We start from the raw sequence: 19778 nt of genomic DNA, 5'->3' as shown, positions 1-19778 counted from the left end.
ATGTAAGCACAGCGCAGCTTTAAGAAACTCAAATAGCCTAGATGCATGCTTAGCATTTTGTGATCATTAAGGCTACTTTCAAAAACTCTTAGTCAGCTGTCCTCTGATTTACCAATATCTAGGCGATATTTGTAACATTTATTTTGTATTTGGCCCGTTATGAAATCATGTGGAACAATTTAAATTTGGAGACATCCATGTATGTCGAACTTTACTGCAAATTCAAAACTGTATTACTCTGGAACGGCTAACTGTACAGGGGACTGCTTTACACCTTTGTGTTCGGTAAGGTCTCCTGTTTATTCTGATATATGGTTTGTCATGTGTTAAAAGAAGGGTTCGTAAAGTATTCTACCGAGATAAATGGGTAGGGAGATCATGGGACGCAAAACCTTCAGTAGAATGTATGATTAAATTGAATTATATTATTTACTTTTCTCGCGAACCGTTCAACACAGCAATTATCGGTTAAACATCGTTTAAAAGCTGAGAAAAAGCTCTTTCATGTGATACTTGTGATGTCTGTGTGATGAATAGGCTACTTCGCGAGTAGTTCAACTGAGAATGGGTGAATTTGGACGCACTTTCTTTCTTGCGATGTCACTTTCTCCACTGCGTAAAAGACTAAATTAATTTGCGCTGTGAATGCTAAGATAATTTTGACAGGCCACAGGCTAAATATAAATCGCTATTAGTAGGACGCAAAGCAGAATATTGAAAGAAGGGGGCACCAAGGCCACCGTGGCCTATAAACCTCTGATTTTCAAAGGGGCCTCACGGCCAACCCAAGGGGCTACGACGGCCATGGCCGTCGTGGCCGCCGTGAAATTCCTACCCTGCATACAGACCTAAATATTCCAAATGAAAATATAATCATCCGGGTTTAGCTGGGTTAGTGCCAATAACAGCAACTTACAGCATTAAATGCATTAACCCTCTATTACATGTTCTATTATATAATGTCTATATGTTTATCTTATACTATCATGCCTATAATACAAAAATAATAAGCACTAAATATATTGGTTTATGGTAAAGGGCCTGATTTCTAGCCAGAGAGAAATGTGTCATACCAGAACAATTTGGCCATTACAGTTTTATTGTAAGTGAAACATTTTGGATGCTTCAATTATTCAAAGACTGGTAGGCCTATCTGTAATACTGGAATTGTTCAGTCCAATCGTGTTCTTTACAAGAAGTGCTTTAGCCTTTATTGCTGGTATTCCAGATCATCACTTGAGTTCCCAAATTACAACAACGGCCCTGGGTTGGTTTACCAGTAAATGCTGGAGGCAACAGATGGAGGAGGTTCTCCAACTTTTCCTGTAAATTGAGGGACTTTGATTGTACACAATAGCACATTCCAGGATTTCAGTATAGCCTATGTTGAAATTGACTGTGTGATGGATTTTAGCTTTATCAACTGAAAATGATTCTAGGCTGGGCAATGTAGGCCTACTGTAGCTACACAAATGGGAAAAGATAGGCCTAGCTAACCCTGTAACATACACCTAACCTACTCTTGACTAGATCTAGGTTATTGTAGTCTATAGATTTTTAGAAAGCCATTGCAGCAAACACTTAAGTGATTAATTTATTGAAAGTAGGATAGGCTATTCAAGGTATCTCTATAAAATAGGCCTATAGAAATCCCAAGGCCTTATAAATTAATTAAATAAATACATTCAAACAGGCACAGATGGGAAGGTTAGAGACACGATCTTCTTTGCCCTGCCTTTGCCTTCAGGATCTCTGGTCTGGAAGACTGAGTCATTTCTTTGCCCACCTAGGGGGTCAAGGTTTTGCCTTCCATAAAAGGACCCTGTGTAAATTATGTTTGCCTGAGTGCATTCAGAATATATTGCGCCTTTTCTATACTTGTAACTTCATCAAAGACAAATAATAGACTGGCCAACCAAACGCCACACTAACTGGTTAACATAATGTATGACTTTCGGTCAAGTGGGTGGAGACAGACGGGAAAGTTGAGCGGAAATGTGGGCTGACGTATGCTTGTTGTCTCGCGTTGACTGAGTAGATTTGTAAATCATGTGTGTTGTCTTTTGACTGTCTTCCGCCGGATCCGCATGCATTACTACTTGTATCTGTCTTTGCGTGCACACACTCAAGGCGGGGTTTACTCATCAAGTGAAGTATTGCTTCTAGAGTGCTAGATATATTTGTTCTTCGGGACAGACATGGGATCAGCGGGATAGTAAGGATATACAGTGATTTTAAGGTAATATATAATTACATATAAAGTGTCCTGTTATTTAAATATAAACTCTGGGCTGGGCGTGTCGTTTGAACTGTTGTAGGCTATTGGAAAAATGAAAGTAAGACCCTCGCCTTACTGTAAGTTATGCTAACGTTATCCTGGCAATGGTATCGATAGCTGGCTCGCTGCAGCAGACTTTGACGTTTTCTGGGTTATCCTTAGCCACCGTTATCCTACAGACATAGTAAGTTTTATTCTGTGACATTATTTCATGTAAAGAAACCTACGATTTGATGAGTGAATGGTGACCGTTCATGCTGCTAAAAGTGGAGCTAGGTAAGTTAGCTTTACAGGGCAGGCTAACTAGCCTTGTAATTCAAAGCATGCGCACATTGACACCCCCCGCCCCCGCCCCCGCCCCGCCTGACCAAAGGCCCAAAAGGTGCTACAGTGTTAGTTAGATTAATTAGTTTCATTAGCCAAAAACATGCAGCACATGACATCGCTAAGAACACGTATGAAATGTAGCCTGCAATGTTAAAGCGTGACCATATTAATGAGAGGGTTTGTACTTTGTGTATTATCCCGATTACAATTCATGTACATGGTTATCATAGCCTTGTCTGGATAGGTGACGTGAACTGCTATGTCACAGAAAAAAAATACCATTCTCATGCATTTTCAAAAGTCCCCCTGCAGTGTCTAGTAATCAATTCATAAAATAATCCATAAGAGGACCACTTCGGGTTTGCAGCTTAAACATGTAATAATATGTCAGATCAGATGAATATGGACTTTGACGTGACATGCATGTCAAAAATAAGTAAAAATGAAAACCAAAACGACAGAAATCAACAGTGATTTTAAATATTTCTTGTAGGTAGATGAGACATTATTTTGTTCGACCACAGCTGTTAACATTTGCCCATCTGACCTAGACAATATGTAGGAAATAAGGAAGAGAAATGGCACACTGGGTAATGCAAACTCAACTCCTAATGATACTATCTGGATACTGTCTGATTTAGAAGAGTATGAAATTACCACCAGTACACAGAATGACCGTCAATATGTTTAAGGCAACATTGGTTTTTCATTGTTGTTGTTGTTGTCGTCGTGCCTTGAGTTATTGGGATGTGTATGTAGTAGTTCACATCTAGTGGCAGGTTGGCCTAATGTGACACTATAACCAAATGTGGATTTCCATGCTTAATAATGTGGATTTATTCTAAGATCGGTGATTGGGTGTACAAGTTGTCAAATAAGAACATTCACCTTAGTTTGTTCAGTTTACCTATCTGTCTCTTAGGCTACCTCAATAAGAGATCACCGCAAGTAGAGGATGCTATGCTATGTAAGGTGATGGCATAGTTTAAAAATTAACTTAGGGATTTAGGCAAGGTTTAAGAAGTAAACATATATCACAATATTTCCAACAGTGGTGGGCATATCGTAGGAAAGTTCACCCGTAGACGTTTTGTTCCTGTATATTCTCAAAGTAATGTTTTACAAACTGTGTCTGTCTATTCCAACAACTTCACAGTAAGTCACAGTTACGCCCCTGGGGAGGCCTGTTCTCAGCCCTTTATGACTAAAGCACTTGTTTCAGGGAAGGAACAGAGTTGTTGAAAAGTTGGTGTTGCACTGAGCTCCACCACAAACAAGTCTAGCTTTCTTTCTTAACACCCAACCACAACTTGATTAAAAGCTCCATTCTCCAGTGCTCCATTCTCTTTTGTCAGTTTTCATTAAACACTGCTAACTTCCTTGATGTAGTGCCTTGATGTAGTGCCTCTGCCTTGATGTAGTGTTGGTTTCGGACAGAGTTTCTTTGAAATAAATAATTATTACCACCAGCACTGTTTGGTTGGACATATTTGGTTATCCCTAAGTGTACATTTATCACTACTACATGACTTCTTCAGATATGTACTTTTTGTATTGGTATACATTTCTATTCAGTGTGCTGTGCCAGTATATGAGGGAGCCCATTATGCCTCCTTTCAGTCAAACAAAAATAATATAAGTTGTTGTGAATAAACCGCATGACAATACGCAAAAAAAAAAAAAAAAAGAATCAAATCGTGCTTTAATCAGAAAGAAGAAAAGAAATGCATTCCCATGTAGAGCCCGCCCCGTGTTTTAAAGGAAAAATCCGCCGATTTTTCACATAGATTCCTGTTTCTCAAGGTCACCGAGTACTGTTGGTACGAAAAAAATGAAAACAATTGGTTTTACCTACCTCGAGTTGTTCCAACAGCTAAAGCAGCCAGGCAGCTACAGCGCTACACTCTGGGGGCATGTCCATGAGCCCCCATGTTCACCTCAAGACCTCGAGAAACGGATATCTGTGTGAAAAATCGCTGGATTTCTCCTTTAACCTCATAGCTGAAATTAGCGAAATTAATGTATAAGTTAATTTATTATAATTTATTTATAATATATATTTTCAGTTAATAGGTGGGAAATTATAGCATTTAACTGTTGAATTTGTCTCCTGCAGGACCTTAGACATCATGGCCATTTTCCTCTGGCTTCTGTCTGTGTTGTTGCTACCCAGTGTGCACGGTACGTTCCAGAACTTTCTTTTGATACTTTCTTTGAGCAGCATCTAGAGATGCACCGATATGGAATTTTAGGGCCGATAACGATAAACGATATTTATTGGTTTGTTGTGGCCGATACCGATACGATAACCGATAATATTACTCTTGAAAAAAAATTGTGAAAAGTGATTTGGGGAAAGCATTTAATAAGCATAATTTTATTGCAGTAATTTTACCTACCACCAAATGATGGACATAGTCCTCAATAGTACGGCAGTCAACAACATAACAGTAGCCTAGCCCTACAGTATGTGTGGCTCCTTTAAGTGAACCTGACGTCAGTGAATTGCGAGTGAGTGGCTAGAGAGTTTGAATCGTTTTCATTTAGGACTAAACGCTCATAAACGGCTCAGCTTGGAATAAGCTACAGTATAGCGACCAAATCAGAGTTTGTGAGGGAAACTTAGGTTTAGTTTCAACTGCGGGTAACTGAATAAAGCTGCAACTCCTAAGACTGTATCTTATGTCCGTCTACTCTGTTGCGCACAACCTGCTGCAGCAGAAATGACTGTATCTTATGTCCGTCTACTCTGTTGCGCACAACCTGCTGCAGCAGAAATGAAAAGCGTTAGCCCCGAAGGTTTTAATAACTTATTATGATGACCTGTCTGGAACTGAAGCACGAATGGTTAGCATATTTCTAGGTAATAATACAAAACCCAAGCTAAAGTAATGCAAATATAATACTAAAACACAACTTAGAACTAGGCCTACTTATGTACTCGTCCCACTAACGAGTTTGTTTATTTGTTTCCCCGACCAGCGCGGTAAAGTGCAAACACACCAGCACAAGACGGCTCTAGATAGGGCTGAGCTCCGCTCTGTTAAGGTTAAATGGCGGATCATTCCCAAATGAACGCATATCCACAGATTTTGTTAGAGTGTTGAAATACATTCACACCGCTGACATTATATTGAGGAAAAAGTATAGCCAACCAAGGTCAAGTAGGCTAGCTCAGTGTAGCCAGACGGACCTTACGTAGGCCTATATTAGGACTTTAAAAAATATCGGCGCAAATTATCGGCCAGAATTCTGTTATCGGACCGATAATAATATTTTCATTTTTTCACTTATCGGCTAATAATATATCGGCCGCCGATATATCGTGCATCCCTAGCAGCATCTGATCTGTTGGCCTCTCTTGAGTTCTTGGGTAAGTATGCCTCAGTGTCTGGTGCCTTCTTATTTTTAATTGAAGTTAACCAGAGTGTCGTGTTTGTTTTCTCGAGCAGCCTGGAAGTGTATAGAGATCGTCCCCGATTCGGGAAATAAATTTGGCTATCCCGTGGAGCTCGGAAAGGAATTCACAGCCACATGCATCCTGCACCATAAGGATCTCAAAGCTGAAAACATATATTGGACCTATGGTCTTAAATCGGTGAGCCTCCCAAAAGAGTACTACAGGAGGATAAACGAGTCCGCGGGTAGCATCACAGTCAACGTGACGGAAGATATGATGGGTTTCTTCAAATGTGTTATTCCAAGCGAAAACACGTTCTACACCAACTGCAGCTCCAACACCTATGGGATTTTGCTAGATAAAGGCTGTGAGTTAACATTCTCGCTAACTTAACAGTGTATACCTGTTTACTGCTGTTGTGTGTTTAATTGTTCTTCTCACAGACACTTAGTGGTAGCCATGCCATTTGAATGTGTTTATAAATACAGAAGGTGTTCTGATCACAATTTCCGTATATGTAGCATGTCTTGTTCCTTTGAGCTCAGGGCTCAGTCTCCAATAGGGAGACCGTGTCCCAGGTTTCACTACATTTACATTTATTCATTCAGCAGATGATGTTCACCAATAATGATGTTCTTCTGTATGGATCCCCCAGATCCTCCAGAAAAGCCCACAGATGTGAAATGCCAGGCAGTGCAAGATGGAGCCAAGATATCCAGTAATGTGACCTGTCACTGGAACCCAGGAACAAGAGACCCTATAATGCACACCAAATACACACTATATATGGAATAGTAAGTAAAATAAAATAACAGGGACACTTTTTTGCTCTTCTGTATAAGCTAATCAAATACCGATATGAGGATAAAAGGAAGCCAATAATGAAATGAGGTTGCTGTTGCAATTTTAGCTTTTTTTTAACTATAAGGTTTCTGTACAGTTCAGGGAAGGTGTACAACAGAAGTGCGACCAAGAGCCATGCGACAATGGCACTGGAAATCTTTCCACACCATCTCGACCTGAAGATTTGGGTGGAGGTTGAAAATAGATTGGGGAAGGTCACCTCTGATCCCCTCATGCAAGAATCAGAAAATTTGAGTAAGTGACTGGCAATTCGCTTAACAAGCAGCCAGTAAATTACCAAATTAGTGTTGATTGTTGATTGCATTGCTTTCATATTCAATATATTTTTGTTCTTGCAGTCAAAACAGATCCACCAAGCAAGGTGAAGGTTACTTCAGAGAACGTGTTCCCAATGTCACTTCTCATTCAGTGGACGGAATCCATTCACCAAACCTATGTGGTGTTGAAGTACAACATTAGGTATTGTGAGAAGGGATCTCACACCTGGACTGAGGTATGTGTTTAATTCATGGAAAGTGAATTGAATGTGATGTCTAGATTATTGTTTAGTTGTGTTCTGTATCATTTTTATTTGCTTCCATTTGACTGACTCATTGAACTTAATTTGATTAATCAGTATTTTTATTATTTTATTGAACATGTATACTCAAGTATGTGTTCAAATGAAAAATAAGATAAGGCCAGTAGCACACTGATGCAAACTGTTTTTTAAAAACCTCTTAGCGACAGAAACTTATTTGACAGTATAACTCCAATTAGTGAACCTAGAGAGAACCCAGAGTATAACTCTGATTAGTGAACCTACTCGAGTTGATGACAGGTCTGGATTCTTGTCACCCACCCTGATAGAATTATATACTCTGGGGTATTATCAGACTGCTTCAGTGATCACTCTATTATTTTTTGTGTTTGGAAGATTAAAGTACCTCGCCTGCCACCAAGAGTTATCAAGGTAAGACAGAGTAGAAACATCAACACTGAAATTTTCATTCAAGATTTAATAAACAAAAATTGGAATAAGTTTCACCTAATACCTTCAATTAAGGTCAAGAGTAGACACTTACCTTGGATTAATGGCGATCTCATAAGTCTATTTAAGCAAAGAGACAAGGCCTGGGAAAAATACCACCTAACAAAGGACCCTGCTGACTGGAGTGCATATAAACAAACTTAAAGGTGCTCTAAGCAATGTTGGGTAACGTCACTTAGATGATGTTCAAACAAAATAGAGAGCTAGCTTGCTACTCCCTCCCGTGCAATTGAAACTCTCCTAAATGCGCATCTTGTGTGTGATTGGCTGGAACAGTTTGTTATGTTTTAAGTCAAGTTTTTGATCCAGGCTGGACCAAGTTGTTTTTGTTGCCGTTTTTCAAGCCTGGGCTGTCCATAGAGACCACGTTTTTTTTACAGTGTATTCAGGGCACAGGCAGCTAGCGAATGGTGAGGTGATGTTTGCTGTATGTGACAAAAAAATGTTTAGCTTAGAAACCATGTAACATCACTTAGAGCACCTTTAAGGAATGTTTGTACAACAAAAACAAGAACGGCCAAATCCAATTACTACAATAACTCCTTATCTAGCGATTTAAAAAAATCCCAAGCAATTCTGGAAGAAACTTAATAGTTTAGTCACTGAATTCAATAAAAGCCCTGTTTAAAAATTAGTCAATGACCCTACTACAAGAGATCCTTCTAGAATTGCTAATGCTTTCAACTAGCTCTTTTCCTCTATTAGCAGTTCACAAACCTTAGATTTTTCCTTTTCTGATACTCTAAATAGCCCTATAGGTGGCAGCACCTTCTCATTTAGGCCACATCCACACAAAACTAACGGGTATATTTTTTCGTACTACTTTTACACCTTTAACGACACCGGTAAAAAAAAAAACCCTGCGTCCATGCAAAGAGGTGAAACCGGTGAAACCGTCCATGTAAAGAGGGGAAAGCGTTGTAGTGCATATACCAGGCAATGACATGCTTTTCAATTTAAAGCCCCCTCAGACTGGAATAACTTAGATCTTAGATCACCTCTTTCCATCATTTCAAGTCATCTCTTCTGACATATCTGCAAACAAGCTGCTCTTGCTTCTAACTAATTTTGAAGTTTTCTTTTCTTCTTCCCTAGTGTGCAGGTGCAGGCTTTGATTTAGTACAGGGTCATATGTAGCCAACATCTATTGTTGTGTATCTACTTAAATTTTATTGTAACCTGTATAACTGTTGGTGGTCCTGTGGGTGTGGATGTGGTTAGGTGTTGGAGAGCTTCTGCCTGAATATGTAGGCCCAATCCCAAAGTCCGGACTCTTAGACTCACAGATTTTGCTGCACGTTCTCGCAAAATTGGTAAGGGCTTAGGGCTGTCCCATTGTCGCATTTAAAAGGGCTTGAGGGTTTGAGTATACACTTACCGAGCCCTTTCCGTGAGTCTGCATCAGTGCATACTTCACCAAAGGGAATTACCCACAGTTCAAAGTGTTGTGAGTGACGTCTACTGCAGAGACCATAGGGAAATCCGAAAATTACAAAGGTAAACAACAGCATGACACACGACCAGCTTGTTAAACAACAGTTTGAAACAATGTGGAATCAGGCAGTTGTTTCCTGTGCCTTGGCCGTGTGAAAACCAACATCTTTAAAATTAAAATTCCCAAACCGTAAAAGTATCAGCAAGATCTTTGTTATTAAACATCGCCAAGGTAACATGTGATCTCGTAAAGTGCTGTCCCAAACCCATTTATACCTATCTGAGCCCATGTGGCCTCACACACTCACTCACTTAGCACCTGAGATCAATTAAGTCTGTGAGTCTTTAGTCTTTAGTCCTCAGGGCTCACTTTGGGATTGGCCTGTATCTGTGTATCTGTGACTTATCTTGTTTGCTGTATTGTCTCTCTGTTTGTACCTATGAAGGACCCCCTCAAAAATGAGGTGGCCCATCTCAAGGGGTTTTATCCTATTAACTATTTGCTTTCATTTGACTGACTCATTAACCTTAATTTGATTGATCAGTATCTTTTATTGAACATGTATGTTCAAGTATGTGTTCAAAGGCAAATTAAGATAAGGCCTGTAGCAGACTGATGCAAACTGTTTTTTAAAAACGAAATCATGCATTATATCAATATAAAACCATGCAACCAGCTACAAAAACACACACACACACACACACATATATAACTTGACTTAAATTTTTCAACCAAACCTACAGTGTACCCAATATTCTATTAGATTAGATTCAACTTTATTGTCATTGCACAAGTAAGGACAACCAGTACAATGAAATGCAGTGCTAATAGCATGCTACAAGACATATTTATTTTCTGACATCATCTACTGATTTACATTAAAAAGGGCAAAAAGGCCAGTACACAGTTTGTTTGTTTGTTTATTTGTTTCTCTTATGTTTTTATTTATTTGTTTGCTTGCCCACTGCTGCAGGTGCCTCAGGAGGACACCAAAGGTTACATGGACTCCTTCCGGCTCCAGGCCCTGAAGCCGTACACCAAGTATGTGGTGCAGGTGCGCTGTAAGAGCAACAAAGACCTGGGCTACTGGAGCGACTGGAGCCGCAATGCCACCGCCAGCACTCCAGAGGACCGTGAGTAGCCAAGCCACCTGGTCAGCCTGTTTTGGTATCTTTTTCGTGGCCCATTGTTTTGTGAGTTAGGTGCTTTGACACTGCATACCTATAAGCAATAACATCAACTCCTGCCAAGGGACAACAGATGTAAAAGAGCCTCTATTCTATAATCTGGTTCGGTGGTATAGAGTTCGGGCGACTGCATCACGGTTGGGTAGCAACGGCCATTTTGCTGGTGCGCTAAAGGAAGGTACAGCGATTACTGATGAGAAAGTAGTTAGCGTCAAGAAGAGATAAGAAAACAAATGGACAGTGATGTAAGCAAATGTGAGCTTCTTCAAAACGACAAGATGTACAAGTAGGCAACAGAGTGTTACTTTAATAAAATAAAGACCATTAAATGCTGTAGATTGGCTTCTGTTCTCTGGGCTGTGTCAGTTTGCCTACTGATGTTATGAAGCTGTAACTTACTACTGCCACACTCGTATTAAGTTGCTTTATATCCACTGGGTAAAACAGACATAGTGATATATAAATAGATCTTTTCCACGTTGGCCAACATTTGTGATTACGTGTTGAACCTGTCAGTAGCGGGAAAAAAGAGGTCTATTTGACGTAAGTCATGCCAACCCATTGAATTTTTATATGTACAGTAGTCGCCGATACCGTGATTCCCACAATTCTTAGCGGTTTTACGACACAATCCGGAGCTCTATACTGTGCACTGTCCCTGTTAAATAAACATATAAATAAATGTAGTGTTGTGTAGTGTGTCTTGTTGAATGAGTAGTAAATACATAGTTTCCACTATAATGCAACACAGTCGAACAGTCTAATTTAAATATGTTAATTTCACAACCATGGCGAACAGCTAGTGTCAGGGTAAGTGTCAAGGTCTTCAGGGTAACTTCTGCGTTTGTCATTAGTTATTTTAAAGGCACCATGGTATCAATTAGTTATTCTAAAACACTTTTATTATTTGAATGGTAATGTGGCGCAACTCAACTAGCTATTCTAACACACTCTTATCTGTGTCCCTATGTTGCTTCGGCACACTCCTCCCTTCACCCCCAACCCTCAGGGCCTTACACTAAGCCTGTGCTATGGATGAAAGCCCGTTTGGATGATGCTCAGAGGACTGTTCAGCTCTTGTTGAAGGTAAAAGCCAGTGAGATTCCTTCTGTTTCAGCTCATCTTTTGGTCAGAATTGTGAAGGCCAGACACCTCGGATTCTTTGAGTTCTGTGTGTGTACTTGTCTCCCTTCATATGGGATATTTTGATTCTTTCAGAAGCCATACCACCATTCAAGTAAATAAGTTTTCTGTACTTTAAGTGTAATATTTAGAATTTTTTGTAGGTTGTAGGTCTGTATGTTTGAACCATTTGTTCAGAGAACATTGTACATGTTTGTTTGTTTTTCTCTCTAACTCAGAAACCAGTGGTGGCAAACGGGAAGATACTTCATTATGAGATAAGCGTGGTTGAGGATGGCAAATCTACAAAATCTTCACTTCCCTTTGATGATAAAGAGCCTTTCCAAAGGTTTAACTTCACCTTGCAAAGGCAGTGTGTCGTCGCTTATGTTAATGTCACTGCAAAAAACTCTGCGGGGGAATCACCCCCAGCAAATATGGCTGTTCTATTAAAGGGTCAAGGTACCTAAGGTTCATTTCCAGCACCTCTACATTGAGCATGTCTCATGTCATTGTCAATTTTTGAAATATAAAAATTAGGGAAACAAAATGTGTAATTTAAGTGTCACCTTTGCTCATCCAGTGGCTGTGTAATTTCTATGAGCATCGACTGATATGCTAAATAACTGCATTTCGTTTTCTTTGTACTTGACCTATACACAATGACAATAAAGTTTAATCTATTCTAATCTGATATTGGTGGGCAGTGCCAATGTCCTCATGCCTGTCATTGTGGTCATGTGTTTCCAGAGCTTCCTGCCGTGGACAGTCCGTTTGCGTTTGCCCAGGATGACTTGCTCTGGGTGGAGTGGAGTGCCCCTAAGGAAGATGGTCTCGTCGAGTACGTGCTGGAGTGGGTGTCCCTGGTGGATGGGGAGTTGAACTGGCAAAAGGAACCGCGCAATGCCACCAAGGCTTACCTCAAAGGTGAGAGCTTTTCCAAAGACACTCGGAAAGCGTGACTAGGAGATGTGGGAGTCGGAGGTTTTTTTTTGGATGCAGTAAGAGGCTGATTGCGCTCTTTGCTCCATCTGTATAATTCTCCCCATTTACAGTACGTGTTAGAAAGCTTGGTGTTGCATTGAATGAGAGACATGTACAGTCCATAAGGAAAGTTTTTCAGACCCTTTCAAGTTTTCCATATTGTGTTATGTTTCATACTCATCTTAAAATGGATTTAAATAATTTTTTAATCATTCTTTCTCATCAATTTACACACAATACTCCAACACTCCACAAAAAAAATAGGTGTTTGGAGTGTTTTGAAATATTCCATCCAAGTATTCAGACCCTTTGTTATGACGCTTGCAATTAAGCTCTGGTGCATCCTAAAGTTTTTGGAAAGGCTGTGAAAACTTTCCATATGCACTGTATGTTGAGGGAACCAAGATGTCTTTTCATCCTGAGTCTGACCCCTGACTGCTTGTGTGTCCAGGCAACCTGCAGTCCTTTGTACCGTATAACGTGACTGTGGTCCCTATCTACCATCGAGGGTGGAGGTCTTCTACCAAAGTCATACACCTTACTCTACCTGGAAATCTCAACACAATCACAGCATATCTGAAGGAAGGGCGTAAGTTCCTGGGAATTGCTCATCTGCATCTGCATATATACTCTGCTTTCTATCTGTTGGTGGCAAATAGAGAATGAGAGTTGAGCAACTTCTCATTTTCACTGAAAACTCTCAGCTAAATCAGACACGTTTGTTTAATCTGTAAACCTGCACGGAAAGCCAAGTTTGCTTTGGGCAAGAGCCAATAATGTTCTAGTTATCACCCGCATGGTCAGCCACAGTGCACCATGCCAGTGAGGGAAGATGTGTGTTGTGGCAAAGCTGGAAAAAAACTCAGCTTACACCTTGAAACGGTTAAATTCCAGGCTTCCACCATTGAGCCCTTGAGCAAGGCACTTAACCCCGAGTTGCTCTGGGGACAATGCCACTTGTAATATGATTGGCATGTAAGCCGCTTTAGATAAAAGCGTCTGCTAATTGAATAAATATAAATGGAAATGTGTGGGGCGCTGTGGCACAACAGGCTACAGCGTTCATACCATGAACGGGTCCGAGTGCCCACTGGGGACCCAGGTTTGAGTCCGACCTGTGGTCATGTACCGATCTCACCCAGTCTCTCTCTCTCACTCACTTCCTGTCTGTCTTGTCCTTTCCAAATAAAGGCAAAACAGCCCCAAAAATATACTTTCAAAAATATAAAATATATATTATAAATGGAAATGTAAAACATCCCATTTGTCTCACTGGTCTAGCGCCAGAGGTGGTCCCAGAGCCTTCTTTGGTCAAGACATGGAAGAACAGTGCACAGCTGGTCTGGCCAGAGATTCCTCTAGAAAAGCAGCGAGGCTTCATCACCAACTACACCATCGTCTACGAGGCCACCGGCAAGAGACTCTGTGAGTGTTTTTTTTTTTTTTTTTCAGCTACCAAAAACAGAGCTTCGGTAAACCGCAGATCTAATCTGATGGGTTTCGTTTTTACAGTCGTATGAGTCTCATTAGAATAATATTTGAATTGAATTTTATTCATTTTAATTTAGTCAAAACAGCATGCAACAAAGAGTAATGACGCCTAACATTGTGAAAGGGGCTTTTGTTCTTCTGTCTAGTATTATATCTTATATACATCTTGGTGCTTCTAATTTGGTTATATCGTGGTTCTAATTTGGTTATATTGTGGTTATAATATGCATGAAAATATAAGAAAACATATACAATGTATAAATTCTTTGTGCTATATAGTGATATTTATAGATAATTATGGATAGTCGATGTGAAGTATCTCATCCGTACCAAAACAGATCAGTTGTGTGTAACCCACACGTTACTCATAACAGCTGTTAGTTGTTTTGCAGCTTGCGTTTTGTCTTTTGTGTGTACATATAGTGCAGCATTATCCGCATACATCTGGCAGGTCACTGTTGGTGGACAGCAACTTGTCAGGTCATTTATGTTGCCTCTTGTATTTCTCTTCATTGGCTCTTTACTGTTGAATGTTTTCCCAGTGGAAACTGTGGTGCCTCTCGATGTGCATTCCTTCACACTTAAAGACTTGACCAAGGAAACATCCTACAGTGTTTACCTTGTGGCCTCAACAGCGGCAGGCTCAACAAGAAGCACCACCTTTACTATGACCACCCAAAAATATGGTGAGTAACAGCTCCTCAGCCTGACCATACAAAGGTTTCACGTTAGAGCAGACCTGGGCGACCGCCATCCAGGTCTGACCCGTATACTACGTTAATCTGGCCCGCCACGTGATCAGAAAAAACAGCAAACAGAAAAGAAAGTCTGTGCCACACGGTTCTTTTCTGCAAACCTACATGTAGCCTACTGCTATTAACTTCAATCCAACAGAGGACGCCATCTATGATTGAAATCGTTGAAGACTTATAAACTAGGGCTGTCAATCGATTAAAAAATGTAATCGAATTAATTACATACTCTGATTAATTAATCTAAATGAATCGCATATATAATTTTTGCTGTGAAAGTATTTTAAATATTTAAATTCAAATGAATCATTGAATAATCAACATTAGTGACATTAAAGTTCAAAAACTCTTTTATTATTATTTTCACTGTTCAAATAATGGCTATAATAATCTACGACATGACCTAATATGCTGAGGAAATAAATTCAAAAGTGCTTCAGGAAGAAGTTTTTTTTCCACATACATTGCATTTCAGGCCACAGATATAACCTAAGGGACACAATGAAAAGTAGAGTTGACAAAATCCGGTGGTATGCAAATTCCTTGCTACAGACATTGCAGAGGACTTTAATCAACTCTTTATTTTTATCAACACCATCAGGCTTTTAGGTTTTTTTTACGAAGTAAATGTTCCAATCAATGATCTAGGTAATACATTTTCTTCTCTCTCCTTCATTTTACAGTCTAATGGTTACTGACTAGAACGGCTTAGGGTCAAAGGTCATACGGAATCGATTAATCTGCACTATTTCTTTTAATCAGTTAATTTTTCTCAAATTAATTAATCAAAATGAATCAGTTATTTTGACAGCCCTATTATAAACATTATTAGTCTACTCTTAAAGAGAATTCTGCGCATGAAATAAGGCAGTCCTAAAATAAAAACGATGTAAGGAAAGAACAGGGACTGATGTGTCTTTCAAGTGCTGTTCGTCATGGCCAGTTTTTGTTTCGGTGAATTTGGTCCATGAGATGACCCTAACCTCCCCCCCCCCCCCCCCCAGATCCAGGGGAAATTGAGATGATTGTGGTGTCCGTGTGCTTCGGCTTCCTCTTCCTGACCATACTGTTCATCAGGCTGTGCTTCAAGAACAAAGAGACGTGAGTCCCGAGCATCATACCTTACCAACCTTAGCAGCTGACTGTGTTGGTTGAGATGGTAGCTTTTGAGATGGTAGCTTCTCAGTTCTCTCACCTGTAATCACTGTTCACCATATGGGCTTCATCTGGCCAAATCTGAGTTCTAACGAGTCCGTAAACCTTTAGGACTGGTTCTCCATACAAAGATTTAGTGTAGTCCTAGACTAACAGAGAACTTCAATGAAGATTTCTGCTGAAAAAAGATTAAGTTTAGTTCATGTCTTGGAAACCGGCACTTAAAGTTCTTTTACAAACTTTATATAGAAGACTGCATTAAAGATTATTAGATACAGTTGTTAATTCCCTAGAGAGCAAAGTAATATAATAACATATTTTTTTCTGCCAACTGTGTCTTCAGGCTCAAGAAGAAATTCTGGCCCCAGGTTCCTGATCCGTACAACAGCACTGTGGCTACGTGGTCTCCAGACCTATCAGCCAGGGTAAGCTGTGTGTGTGTGTTTTTAAATTTCTAAATTTCATGTAGCAACCATAGGATGACATCAGAAAAATGTGCAGTGGTCTCTTAATTTTTTCCAGAACAGTATATATTTACATACATTTAGGAACAAAGTTATTCATACCCCTGCCAAATATTGTTGTAAGACAATGTGTTAGAAACATGGAATCAAAAAAAGAAGCGTTTTCATCTTTTTAAACTTTTTTATGAAAAATGCTGTGTCCAAAATTATTCATACCCTTTTTAAAGGCGCTATAAGCGATGCAGGGTAACATCGCTTATAGCACCTTTAAATAATCAATGGAAACATGTTTATTTGCTATCACAGCCCTCAAAATGGTTCTTATAATACAACCTTTTGGCATGTGGCAGTGTCATTTTCAGTCTGAACAAACATATTGGTCAAGAGAAAACATTAATATATGTCAATCAATATTTGCCAGACAGGATGACGCACAAAAAAACAGGGACTGACGTGCGGGCCGTTTAAAATCATCGTGCCCGCGGGCCGTATGTTTGACACCCCTGATCAAGAGTCTACCAGTGACACTGATATTTTGTCTTTGTGTGTGATGTTTGCAGACTGGTACGCCCAAAGAGGCCGCGCTGGGTGACCTGAGTGTTGTGGAAGTGGACGTGTTCGACCAGAAGTCGCTGTGCGACGAGGACAAGACCTCGCTTCCAGCACTCAAGAAGGACAAGTACCTGTCGGAGGAGCACAGCAGCGGCATCGGCGGCTCCTCGTGCATGTCCTCGCCCCGCCAGAGCGTCTCGGACAGCGACGAGGCCGACTCAGGCCAGACTACAGCCAGCACCGTCCAGTACTCCTCCGTGGTGGGCTACAAGGGCCAGACGCCGGCGGGAGCCGTCTCTTCTGCCGCAGCCTCCTCCTCCTCCTCATCCTCCTCCTCCTCCTCCTCGCCAGCCACGTCTGCCACCGCAGCCTCGGCACACACCTTTGCCCGCTCGGAGTCCACACAGCCGCTACTGGACTGCGAGGAGCAGCAGGAGGGCAGTGGCAACCACCACCACCCTCCAGGCAGGGGCAGCTTATTCAGGCGGCACCGCGGCTTCGGTGATGCCGACAGCAGCGGTGGTAGCAGCAGCAGCGGGGTCGGAGGTAGTCCGATGCATCGGCAGCACCCGTCCGAGCAGGACGAGCTGGACTCCAGCTCCTTGGAGTTCTGTCCAGCCGAGGAGGCCTCGCTCGAGCAGCCCGCCGAGCAGCCCGCTGATGCCCGTTTAGCCCGTCCGCCGTACATGCCCCAACAGAGTGGCTACAGACCCCAGTGACCCCACGGATCTGTGTCCACTTCCCGACCCACCCATCACGCCCGCAGCCTCCCTCATTCCCTGCGCACGTGCCTTTGTTTTACTGACAACCACAAAAGAGACATTTCAGCAAGTGCAACAGTGATGAACTGATATCCATTGTTTGTTTGTTTGTTTATTTTTGTTTGTAATTCATACCCAGTGATTGACAGATGCAGTTTTGCACTTCACTTAAATAGCAGTGTGTAAGCTTTTGGAAACTGACGGATGAACTCAGGCCAAAAGACGTTTCGTGCTCCACGCCTGGCCCTACCCACTGGCTTCACTCCTGTTTACTGGGCCTCATTTCAGTAAGCATTGCCCCCATTTCAAAACAGGAACTGCAGAGTGGCGGTCTTCCAATTATTGTCTGACCTTGTTCTAATTCACATGTTGTGTCTTTGTCTTGTTCACCCTTGTGTAGTTGTATGTATGCCTTGAATTTAGCCAACTGGTTATCTGGTGGTGAGAGATGTAGGGGATGAGAAACATCAGTATTAAGAATCAGTTCTGCCAGAAGCTAGAAAGGTGACAAATTCACTTTTAGAAGAAAAGCATGAGACTTCAGGCAAATAGTGCAGTTACATTTTGTTTTGCACACTATTTTGGAGGTATTTTTAATGTTATGGAAAATGCAGGATGTCTAGACAGCATTCAATGGAACTGTACACTGTACAGTTGTAGAGTGTACAATGGAACTGTTATGTAGTTGTAACTTGTCCTGCAAGTTGACTGATCATGTAATTGAGGAGTGATATGACATATATTGATCATATGTATATTTCAAGTGTATCATTGTGTGTTGCTTTTTATTTGCATAATTTTTTGAGTGCAGTTTTAGCCATCTTATTATGGTTGTTACATTTGTTGCTTTAGTTTGCACATTTTTTTAATCTTACTTGATCACACGAGGCCAGAACTTTATGTTCAATTATACTTCAAAAGTTATTAATTTACATTATTAATTTAGTAAGAGAAATCTTACTAACCAAAGATGACCTAATACCCAACTGTTCGGTTTATGGGATATATCTATTCTGATGTCTCAAGCTCCTGAATGTTACTATTTTAGGACAGTTCCCAGCTTGTTTGTAAGCAGTTTTTTTTCTGCTGTGAGTGTAAGCTGTCGTTTATTGTCAATAATGTGCCTGTTTTCTTTCTTTCTTCTTAATCATACACTACATGTAATATAAACTACACTGCTCTCCGTCTGCATGGCTCTGGACCATGTCTATCTGGCAGAGCAAGCCATTAGAAATGCTTACAGCACTCAGCTGAAATAAAATATGAAAGATTCCCAAACAAGACTCATTTCCTGTAATGGAGATAGAAGACCTTAAAGGAGAACTCTGCCGGTTTTCCTTTAATAAGCTTGTAACAAGGGGTTTCCTGTTAGTTATGAGTCAAGTCCCTATTTAAGTAACATCTATCTATCTACCGGTATTTATCTTCTTTCTATCTATATAAATTACAGGAACATCTGTCTGTCTGTCTGTGTGTCTGTTATTTGCATATCTCTCGAACCGTTAGTCCAATTGATTTCAAACTTGACATTGTCTTTGCTACGGGCAGTAAGTTCAGTGGCAAGTTTGACGTTGTTTGGATAAGTAATGCAAACCTTATTGTTAAATATATTGGTAAAAGAAGCACACATTGGCTTTCTCTGCTCTATTGTAGCCACTCCCCCTTTCACACAGCGCAGGGCCAGTGACAGGGCAGAGTTTTGGCAGCACTGAATCAGGGCACAGTGCGGGTCAAGATGCAAGATATTTGGATGATTATCATGTCTGAACCCAACAATAAAGAATCCCTGTATGCAGTTTGCTTGCATAAAATGGTTTCTGCTGATTTTGCAACAACACGCTAACAAACACGGGTATGCAGTGGCTGTTAGACATAGCCTAATCTCCGGCCCCATTACCCTACATAGGCTAGGAAAGGATTATTATTAACTTGTGTACGAAATTCCCCTTTTCATCCATTTTCAACGTACTGGATCC

The 19778-nt window shown here is 40.7% G+C and overlaps 1 protein-coding gene and 1 long non-coding RNA gene across 3 annotated transcripts; both read left to right on the top strand.

Moving 5' to 3' along the window:
- Window positions 1–2132: 2132 nt before the first annotated feature.
- LOC121680189 (interleukin-6 receptor subunit beta-like) lies at window positions 2133–19080 on the top strand. Of its 2 annotated transcripts, XM_042059407.1 has the most exons (17): window positions 2133–2239; window positions 4722–4786; window positions 6058–6372; window positions 6661–6799; window positions 6946–7103; window positions 7208–7362; window positions 7786–7821; window positions 10308–10467; window positions 11531–11607; window positions 11883–12105; window positions 12394–12570; window positions 13079–13216; window positions 13909–14052; window positions 14661–14804; window positions 15875–15971; window positions 16369–16450; window positions 17050–19080. In XM_042059407.1, the coding sequence occupies exons 2-17, from the start codon at window positions 4735–4737 to the stop codon at window positions 17758–17760; spliced, it is 2808 nt and encodes a 935-aa protein (XP_041915341.1). In that variant the 5' UTR covers window positions 2133–2239; window positions 4722–4734; the 3' UTR covers window positions 17761–19080. The 2 variants fall into 2 exon arrangements, with proteins under 2 accessions (XP_041915341.1, XP_041915342.1); XM_042059408.1 differs by lacking the exon at window positions 7786–7821 and having other exon boundaries at window positions 2134–2239.
- Window positions 4366–19259, top strand: LOC121680190. Its single transcript, XR_006021592.1, has 2 exons — window positions 4366–4398; window positions 19124–19259. It is a non-coding gene; the product is annotated as an uncharacterized LOC121680190 (long non-coding RNA).
- Window positions 19260–19778: the final 519 nt, after the last annotated feature.

The sequence above is a fragment of the Alosa sapidissima genome, chromosome 13 (assembly GCF_018492685.1).
Source record: "Alosa sapidissima isolate fAloSap1 chromosome 13, fAloSap1.pri, whole genome shotgun sequence".
Classification (NCBI taxonomy): domain Eukaryota; kingdom Metazoa; phylum Chordata; class Actinopteri; order Clupeiformes; family Clupeidae; genus Alosa; species Alosa sapidissima.
Note: the sequence above shows the minus strand (reverse complement) of the source record. Positions and strands in the feature narration are given on the sequence as shown.